Source organism: Glycine soja, chromosome 3 (assembly GCF_004193775.1).
Source record: "Glycine soja cultivar W05 chromosome 3, ASM419377v2, whole genome shotgun sequence".
Classification (NCBI taxonomy): domain Eukaryota; kingdom Viridiplantae; phylum Streptophyta; class Magnoliopsida; order Fabales; family Fabaceae; genus Glycine; species Glycine soja.
Window position 1 is genome coordinate 17,891,006 of NC_041004.1, and position 10,478 is coordinate 17,901,483.

Sequence of the window (10,478 nt, forward strand, 5' to 3'; positions counted from 1 at the left end):
TTTGTTGTTTATGCTTCTAGATGTTGTCATTACTCACATTCTATAAGATAGAGCATGGTATCTTGTCACCTCTTTATCATTTCCACTTTCTTAGGAAACCTGAAATTACGGATCTTCTAAAGTCCAAATTTATCAAATTTTGTTCATAAATGTATTTCAGTAGACCGAATTGGTGTTTGTATACGCATTATTATTTATATTATTATAGGTTAAGATACAAGTTTTTGTTCTATTATCTTATTTTTTTTCTTTTAGTTTGTTCTCTCAAATTTAAAGTTTAGTTTTGGTCCCTTGAAAGTTTTCTATTAGACCAACTTGGTCCTTTCATCAGCCTTCATTTTGGTAGACTTGACAAATGCTCATCACATGTGTCATTTCTCATAGTTTGTTACATGTCACTAAATTGTCTAAGTTAACTTGATAAATTAAAGAAATGATTAGTTTGTTCTACAGAGCATTTTATCAAATTTAAACTTTTTAAACTTACTGTCGAACCGAAACTATGAAGTATAACTAGGGACAAACGTCTATTTTAGTCATTATTATATTAACTTTAAAAGATTGAATTCAAACCAGATGAGTAAGACTAAAAGTTTAATGGCTTTAAAGTGTATGATTTAGTTAAGGTATATGTAAGTAAGCCACCATTATACTTATCATTTTGACATATGTTAACTATTAATGTCATTAATTATTGTATTCTTGGTACTGAATACTGTAAATCCAATGCTGGTTTGTCAACCGTGAAATGTAAGTTCATCACTAATTCAACCAAGTGTGAACATCGCTACACATATCTTTACTGCAAGTGCGTGTGGGTTATTTATAATTCAACGGGGGTAGTGAGACCAATATAGAATTCAATACATCATTAACAATTAACATCTACTTAATGATCAATAACCATAATTAGCATTGCATCAATATTTTATTTACATGGTATGCAATAGTTTATATAAGAAATTAATGTTAATTATCTTTAAAAAAAACGCTACTACTTTGGTCTCAATAACACTAGCACACACTTCTTTGATGCTCAACTGGATAAGCTAGATTTATGATATCTTGCCAGCTATTCATCCATTTAGGTCTCTAACACGTGCGCACACTCATTTCAACCGCAAGTAAATAAGTTTTCACACAACACACTAGTGGTAGACATCCCTTTGGCCAAAGCAAATTAATTAGTTTTACATAAGGTTTTGAAAATATATTTCCATTTTTTATTTTGCATATTCACATTGATTCAAGAAGTAATTAGCACATAGATGATAGAAACCTAATTAGAAGCACCTCAACAATAATTTTTTTTTACATGTGATACTCAATTTTAATTTGACTTTTGCATAAAAAAGAAAGTTTTCAATTCAGCTTCTATCCATTCTCCACTTTGGTCCTTTTATGTGATGGTAGGTACATAATCGAGAACAGCTTTATAAATGGAGACTCATTTGAAAAGTGAAAAACACTTGTCATATAATATAGAGGGCAATGGAATATCATATTTAAGGACCAAAATTTTGTTAAACCTAAATAATGTGCTCTAAATCTGTAATCCTTCTATTAAGATTTTTAAACTATGAACTGCAATACATGATGAAGCCACAACATCTACTGTTGCTACCTCAGCAATCTGTGATTGCAAACCAAATCTCAGTCTCAACTTTTTTTTTAATGAAGAATCACAGTCTCAACTTAAAACCATGTCTTCTACATATTTGATATGTCTACAAAGATGGAAAAAATAATTGACAAAATGTAAAATGTTTAATTGAAATACACTAATAATGTAAATAATTTTTATATTGTCAACCAAATGTGAATTATCATATTATGAAAAAATTTTAACTCTTACGTAATTATTTCAACATTCATATTTGGAAAGTTATCTAAATTAGTTGACATTATAAAAATTTTACATCGATAATGTATCAAAATTAAACTTTGGTGAAAGATTTGTACATTAAAATCCTTCACTCTAACCATGCCCTGTCCAACACATTGAGCTTAACATCTTCTTCTGTGCAATCACTGGACTCCATATCTGTTTCATCAAATGTTCTAAATGGAACTTCATCAAATGTTTTCAAGGTTGGAACAAACTTCTCTTTCCTCTCAATGCCACCAAAATGAGTCAAAACTTTGCTAACTCCTACCCCTCTTTGGGGAAGGTTGCTACTGTTGATGAATGGTGACTTTGATCCCTTTGCAGGACTAACACATCGTGCCGGAGAAAAGTTTGGTGTGCCTAAAGATGACTTATATGATGGAGGAGGAGTGCTTTGGCCAGACATTGAGTGTGGAATTGAAATGGTCGTGTGAGCAATTACACCATCAGAGTGCTTTGTCAAGTCATCAACATAGAGCACATCATCAATTCGTGCTACAATGTTGGATGCCAAACTCTCTAGTACTCTTGAGTAGCTCTCTAAAATGGATTTGCCAACATCCTAGTAAAAAGACAACAATTTTGAAGTGTTGAGATCAAAATTTTTAACAACCAACAAATATAAAGAGGCTAAAGACATATTTTGGTACTTGAAAATTTGACCCTTTTTATTATAAGTCTTAAATATTACAAAATCACACTTTTAATCCCTATTGATTGTTGATCAAGGTTTTAAAAAATGAGCAATTGTGATTACAACTTTAAGGTTTTTTATGTCTCTATAACCACAATCAATTACAACTGTATTAGCTGCATTTATTAAATGTTTTTATTAAATGTAGGAACTAAAAGAATAGGGACTAACACAAAACTACCAAAAACATATATAAGTAATGAAAAGGCTTTAAAGTGTAACATTATAAACAATTAGATATACTAACCTTGTTGCATTGGATTTTGCTCATATCCAAGGCTGTTTGAGGAAGAGCAGGAAAACGCTGCTTCAAGGAGAGTAGAAGGCTTTCTGCTCTTTCTACAAGTGTTTCCATTTTATCTCCCTCAACAATCAGATCCTTGAAGATTTCCCATGATGATCTTGAACTGGATCTTGTAGTGCGACCTGTAGTAGTAGGCCTTGAGTTCATCTTTTTTCGCCAAATATAAATGGAAGCCTCTACTCTGTTGGCAATCTCTATGGCTTGATGTTCAGATGATAAATTAAGGCAAGATAGCAAACACTCAGGAGAAAAATTGTCTGTTGTAATATATCTGTAAATGACATCCCCCAAGCTGGCTCTTGCAGTCTGAAAGAAAAGAAGGATTGGAACACAAGTTTTAATAGGGAGTTCGGAAGAACTAATGCACATTTGGGTTTATGAAAGTAATTTATAAACTCTTTTTAATTTATTTCAATAACAATAAGTTGTATAGTTAAGTCTATCAGGATAACAACTTATTTCAATAAGTTTCACAATTAACATTATGATATAAGCACTCACATGATAAGTTTACTAAAAGGTGCTTAATTAAATTGTTTAACTATTGGAATGTCTTAAGGAAGCAGCTTGAGTATATTGTTCTATGTCTTATTGATCTGTATCTTTTGATTTTAACAGATTACAATTCTGTTAGACTGAGTCTTTGTAAAGTTTTATTCTTTGGGTCAAAATTCGTGTCCCTCTAATAAGAGCTTCATCTTTGCTTTTCAAAAAAAAATTGCTTAACCAATGCACATATGTCATTAGTATCTCATGATGTTTGAAAAGATAGGAAATGGGCATTCATATTATTTCAAAATAAGTTTTTTCAGCTTATTTCAGTAAGTTTCTCAATTAATATGATATAAGCCCTCAGTACATGATAAGTTTATTAAAAAGGTGTTTAACTAAATTGTTTAACCAAATGCACATATGTCATTACTAATTAGCATCTCATGATGTTTGAAAGAATAGGGAATGGACATTCATATTATACCTTTGGAAGAGATTCCAAGTATGTATCAGGGATCTCCATGTCAGCTAAAGTAATGCTGTTAATTGCCATTGCAGCTTTTAATATCTGCTTTGTACTATCCCTTTTGTGCATCAACTGCTTTCTGGAATCTTCATGGAGACCAGAAGGAGGGACTTGAGGTACAGGGAGCCACCATTTCTCTTCTAGCCGCTGAAGAGCTTGGCGGAACGAAGATGAACCATCTGCATCTGGGGCAAGAACCCCTTGGTCAACATACCTAAACTCCGGATCAACAAAACTATCCAGAATTTCCTTTGGAAAGAAGAGAGAATGTTTAGTATGTGCTATTTCTTGAAACTGGACTAATGTACACTGAATGGTGTAAAATCTTACCAGAAGCATGTTATCTAATTTCCTCAAAGCTGGCAGGTTGACATAAAGATCTGACCTAGGTCTAGTGGTCATGACCTGATTCACATGTGAAAAGAAACATTATTAAACATTAAGAACTATCTATATGTACTTTATTTGGTATGAAGTTTAATCAATCTAAAAAGAAGAAAGCATGGATATTAGATTGATCTTATTACTTATATATATACTGCAAGAGTCAGACCCTGCAGATATTGCATTGTGCTAGCAATGCATGTTCATGATGATGACTATCTTACAGTTAAAGGGTGGAGCACATTTTTAACACATACATGTAAATCTAATCAAACACTTGAAAAAAAATCATGATCGAGTACCTTACTCAGCTAGATGATATCAATTTGTATTTTAAATTTTATGCTTTTGTTTTCAAAACAGACGTATCATCTAGCAAAAATTACTAAAAAGCTTTCAACTTTAATTTGCAATCCTAAAATTTCATGATTATATCTAACTGACATTACAATATTAATCAAACGAATGCCAGACAATTCAGCTATTCACAAACCATAGGGAAAACTGAAGAGGGATTTTTATTTTCTTCTGAAAATCTTGTGCTTCAAATGCCAAATGAGAAGTTATCTCAAAAGGGTTGAAGGCCAAAAGGAGCACATATTTATAATTAAACAAAGCATGCATCATACAGCTACATAAATGCACATTCACATTGTTCATGAAGCTGTACTTGTACCTCAAGTTTGCTTCCATCTGGAAATGTTTGCCATGTAGGCTTCAATTCAACAATATAATCACTGACACTAAGAAGACACTCCATCTCTCGTCGCCACATTGCTTTCTTTTCTGGTGCCAGTGGCTCCAATCTCCAAAGTTGCCCAAAGAGGGTGGCTACAGATTCAGAAAATGTTTGGACAACAATCAGAACATCAGATTTAGGAGCAAGAATTGCAGTAATTATAATTTTTCACTAAATGAAACCTGCATCAAGAAACTGCTTCATGGGTACATACCACATAGATTAGTGATGGCATTGGATATAGTCAAGGCTGCAGGGACTCCATTTCCACTACCTGACATATCTTCTCCAAGTAACAATTTTGCAAACCTTTCCTTCATCAATTCATGCTCTAGCACTGAGAACCAAAATCATATTAGAGAACATACTATGTTGATATTATAAGCCAGGAGCCCCAATTGTAGAAATTAAACATAGATTATGTAAATCCCAAGGAGTTGGTCAGGTAGAGCAAAACCAAGTCTCACATGTGACAAGTCACAGGTTTGAGTCTCATTTTTTTTATAAAGATTATGATGTGTAAATGCATTACAATAGGACCTTGACATTCCAACAACGTTGGCACCCCAAGACCTATCAATCATTAGCAGCGCACAAAATTTATTATAAAGAGAGAAAAAATGAGAACAATTAACAACATGGGGAACTAGGCCAAAAATTATGTTAAACCAAAAAGAAAGGCATAGATTATGTACATAAGCACATTGAATTTGAATACCTGACATTGATAACCCAGATACTTGCTCCTCAAAATTCTCATTACACAAGTCCTTTTTCTCTGCATCTTCACTTCCACGTGGACTTGTACTATTAGATGCAGACATTTCCTGAAACCCCATTGAAGTTGATGAAGATGTATCTTCTGCACTACCTTGACTCTGACCATCAAATTCTGTCATCTCAGATAAAAGAATTTCAGAGTTGGAACTTCTCTCTCCACCCTTTTCTTTAATCAAATCAGCAAAACTCTCATCATTGCAACCACTTTCACATTCTATGCTTCCTTCAACACCTTCACTCTTATAATCAATCAAAGCCTCATCTTCCATTGCTGCTTTCCCTCCTACACAAAACCTGCCGCAGGCTAGAAAACGGTGTTGTTGTTGTTTGTTGTTACCATGCCAACATGTGAAGTCCTTCTCTTGCAAGACCCTTTTGAAAGTTGTGAAAACTTTGGCGAGGCTGGGACACCTAGAACATCAAAATGAAGAAAAAAAAAGGGTTGGATTAATGAGGCACAATATTGCTTCATCAGCAACTGATAATTAATGTTAATGTTGTTGTTGTCGAGTTTATGCTCCTTGTTCGGTGAAAGAACCTTTCATAAGTTGTCAACAATGTTTGATAGTGAAGGGTAGATGGATACATTGATGGACCATTTTGTGGGCTATGTATGATTGCTTACTTATACTTGAAGAATGAAGGTGAAGCCAATCATGATTAGTACTGAAGATTGCTCAAAGCACGTGAATATGAGAGAGACATGAGAGGAAAAAAGAAAGAAAGAAAAAAAAAAAAAAGCATTCTTGACTTCATTTATTATATAGAACGCTCTCCTTAGACTTCCCATGACAACCTATGTACTAACATTTTGTACTTCTTTTTCTTAGGAAGGAGTAATAACATTGTATTGATCATTAATTTAATTAGAATGTAACGCAAAATATAAAGTTTTTTTTATCAAATATTTTATTTTTATGTTATCGATTATAATAAATAATTACTTTAAAAAATAAAATATAGTAGATGATTCTTAATTAGTTGATCATATAAAACAAGTGTGATGCAAAATTAAACTCTATTTTGTAATACAAAGCTCATGAAGATTGTCATTTTTAATCGAAGAACATAGAATGAAGACACCTTGAATCTAACTCTAATAAGGATGAAACTGGTTATGATTAGATTCTTAGATAGTATATTCGGAGTGAAGTTTTGGAAAACACAATTTTTTTTTTTTACTTTTTAATTAAGAAAAATGTATAACATTCCTAAATATAAACAAAAGATTAAGAGGTTAAATTTATCTTAATTAGTTTATAATTTTTTATTTTAAAAACAGTCAAATTATAAAATACATATTTATTAGAAATAAAAAAAATACATTATTTTTTCTTTAATCTTAAAAACTATACAGTACTTTCAAACATAACTCGCATAATTATTTGAGAAATTCTGTCTTAGGAGTCCCTTTCAAATTTGACCTTACCAATTATTGTTGCACGTCCTTGACGTGTCTCCGATATGCCTCCGCTCCAGTAAGTCAATTAATTTAATAAAGTCACATCCATTTGTTCTAGATTAATGGTGAATTTAATGTAGAGACAAAAATAAAGTAAAAAAAACCATTAGGGTAAGAAATGAAAACTTGTAGTAACGTTTTTATGCTGTAAGAGAATTAAATGAGTGTGTGTGTGGTGGGGGGAAGGGGTTTTATTTTTCATCTCAATTCTCACCACCAAGAGTAAGAATTCAATTACAGGATTTGAAGTTTGTAGTTGTAGGCTCTTATGGGCCACAGTGTTTCACTGTTTTGATGGGAACAAGGGATGTCTTATAAAGGGATGTTTCTGTCTCCTAGTTCCTTACATCACATGGGGAGTTCCAAGAACCAGAAAGACATTTGGCTTTGCCAGAAAAGAATTTTTCTAAAATTAGGGTTTTAAAGGCATAAATCATCAAATTGTCAAGAGGGTACAATCGGAACTGTGCATAGGGCCAGCTAGTAGTATTATTTTGTTTTTGCTCCTTTGTCTTCCCTTTATATTGTATGGTTTGTCTAGGGATTGAAGTTCTGCTTTTGAGTGTCATGGCAGTGTGGCACAAATGACCAATATTTATTTACAAAAATGTGTTTATTTCAGTTTTTAAAATAATTACAAGTAAAAAAGATACTTTTAAAAAAATAGTAAATATTTTGAATAGCTTTTCATAGAAATCAACATTTGATCATGGCAGTGTGGCACACAAATGACCAATGTTTGACCATGGCATAAACGTTATCGAGGTATATTTCAGTTTTTAAAATAATTAAAAACTTCGTATCCCATTGTTCAGAGGCTGTTTCCGGATTCGAATCCATGACCAACAAGTCACCAAGGCACAACTTTACCGCTGCACCAGGGCTCGCCCTCAGTTTTTAAAATAATTAAAAATAAAAAATTGAAAATAGTAAATATTTTGAATAGTTTTTCATAGAAATCAATATTTGACCATGGGATAAACGTTATCGAACTACATTACTTTCTTAAAAAAAAATGCGTTTATTTCAGCTTTTAAAATAATTAAAAGTAAAAAATAGTAAATATTTTGAATAGCTCTTCAGAGAAATCAATGTTTGACCATGGCTGTGTGGCACAAATAACCAATAGTTGACCATGGCATAAACGATACCGAACTACATTATTTTTTTTAAAAAAAATATGCATCTATTTCAGTTTTTAAAATAATTAAAGTAAAAAAAAATTAAAAGTATAGCAAATGTTTTAAATAGCTTTTCATAGAAATCAATTACCTTTTTTTAAAATAAAAAAGAAGAAGAAGAAGAAGTGATTTTGTAATTGTAAACAAGCATACATTAATTTCTATTTTTTACAAATATCCTTAACAAATAATCAATAAATTATTTCACATCCAAAACACATTTTTTTTAATCTAGATTAAACGAGCAATTTAAAGAAAAAGCGACATAAAAAGACTTATGTAATCTGTACGAGATGATAACTTCAATGTTAATGTTGTCACTCTAAGAAAATATATTGAACGAAAATCATTTAAACATACATATATAAGCAAGGTCATATATTTTTTTGGTAGGCAGACAAAGGAAGGTACATTTTTAACTTGAAAAGAAGAAGAAAAATGATTTTCTAATCATATAGAATTTGCAGTTGAGATCTGATAAATAAATAAATAAATAAAACCATAATAAACATAATTTCTGACTTACCTTATACGGCTTTGCCTAGTCTCAACAAAACTGACACTTTTTTTCCCTTCGGTCATAATGCTGGTTGTTCCAACAGAATTAGCAGAGCCGAAAAGCTTTCTACCAAAGGCCAACACAACAACTAGGGTTGGTGTAAATTACTAAAAATTTGAGAAACTTGAGAGGGAAAAGGAATCAGAAAAGCTTGAAACTAAGTTTTTTTTTTCTCTCTTTCATAAGCATCATTTAAAGTTTGGTCAAGAAAGTCCTGCTTCAGTTTCATTTAATAAATTAATAAATATTTATTGTTTCATTTAATAAGTACTGACTTCTTTATGTAGATGCTTTAAATGAAACGATTATTAATTGACGTTTATTTATTACTTCATTTTAAAATAAACATTTTTTATTCTATTAAATGTGCAAGTTGTTAAAACTTCAATTCAATATTTAGTAGTTTTAATGATATTAATATTAAAAATAAATAGTAATTTGTACATATTTTTTCAAAAGTTTGAATATCAAAGTGGAATGGAGGAGGAGTCCCCTAGGCCTAGAATTTCTAACTTTATAAATAATGTGTGTCAATGTCCTTTTATCATCTAATTCAATATATGTAGTCTTTCAAAAAAGTTAACCAATGCATTACCTTTATTAAAACTTAATAAAGAAACAACATTGATGCCTATTATTAAGTATTAACAATGTTATAAATTTAAGAGGGTCTTTCTTCACTCCATTTTGATATTTAAATTTTAAAAAAAATATTCAAATTTTAAAAATGTAAAAAGTACCATTTATTTTTAATATTAATATGTTTAAAACTGCTAATTGAATTGATCTTTTAGTCAACTTAAGCATTTAATAAAATAAAATACAAAATATTTTAAAATGAAGTAATTAAAAACATCAATTAATAACTCTCTTCGTTTAAAACATTAGGAGAAGTCAGCGCTTAATAAAAGAAGTGGTCAGTGCTTGTTAAACATGGACTCCTGTTGATCTTTCAAATGAAGAGTTGGTAATTGATGATCATCTATTACCTCGTTTTAAAATAATATTATTTTTTGTTCATTTATTAAATACTTAAGTTGATCAGTATATTAGCTCAATTAATAGTATACAAAATTAATATTAAAAATAAATGGTAATATTTCTACATATTATTTTTAAAATTTAAATATCAAATTAGAGGGAAGGTAGAGTCTTCATGAATGTGTAATATTATTAATAATGTGTATCAATGTACTCATAATATTATTAATTGAATTGATGTATTGATTAACTTACAATTTAATAAAAAAAATAATTATTTTGAAATACTGCAATAAATGAATAACATAAACAAGTGACTCTTTTTATTCGAAATATCAATAAATTTAATTATATCTTATTCAAAAAGAGTTGTCAGCTAACCTTGCTCATTTATTACACCATTTAAAAAAAATATTTTTTTGTTTTATTAAATATAAGTTGATGAATACATCAATTCAATTAATATTGTTAGGACTTAGGAGGACATG

At 30.6% G+C, this 10,478-nt stretch overlaps 1 protein-coding gene across 2 annotated transcripts; it reads right to left on the bottom strand.

The window, feature by feature from the left end:
• Nucleotides 1–1,539: 1,539 nt before the first annotated feature.
• On the bottom strand, nt 1,540–6,418 carry LOC114406228 (rop guanine nucleotide exchange factor 7-like). Of its 2 annotated transcripts, XM_028368877.1 has the most exons (8): nt 6,346–6,416; nt 5,746–6,218; nt 5,242–5,364; nt 4,965–5,119; nt 4,235–4,309; nt 3,863–4,153; nt 2,830–3,192; nt 1,540–2,450 (listed from the first exon to the last, which is right to left on the bottom strand). In XM_028368877.1, the coding sequence occupies exons 1-8, from the start codon at nt 6,393–6,395 to the stop codon at nt 1,974–1,976; spliced, it is 2,007 nt and encodes a 668-aa protein (XP_028224678.1). In that variant the 5' UTR covers nt 6,396–6,416; the 3' UTR covers nt 1,540–1,973. The 2 variants fall into 2 exon arrangements, with proteins under 2 accessions (XP_028224678.1, XP_028224677.1); XM_028368876.1 differs by having other exon boundaries at nt 3,863–4,309; nt 6,346–6,418.
• Between the last annotated feature and the right edge of the window lie 4,060 nt (nt 6,419–10,478).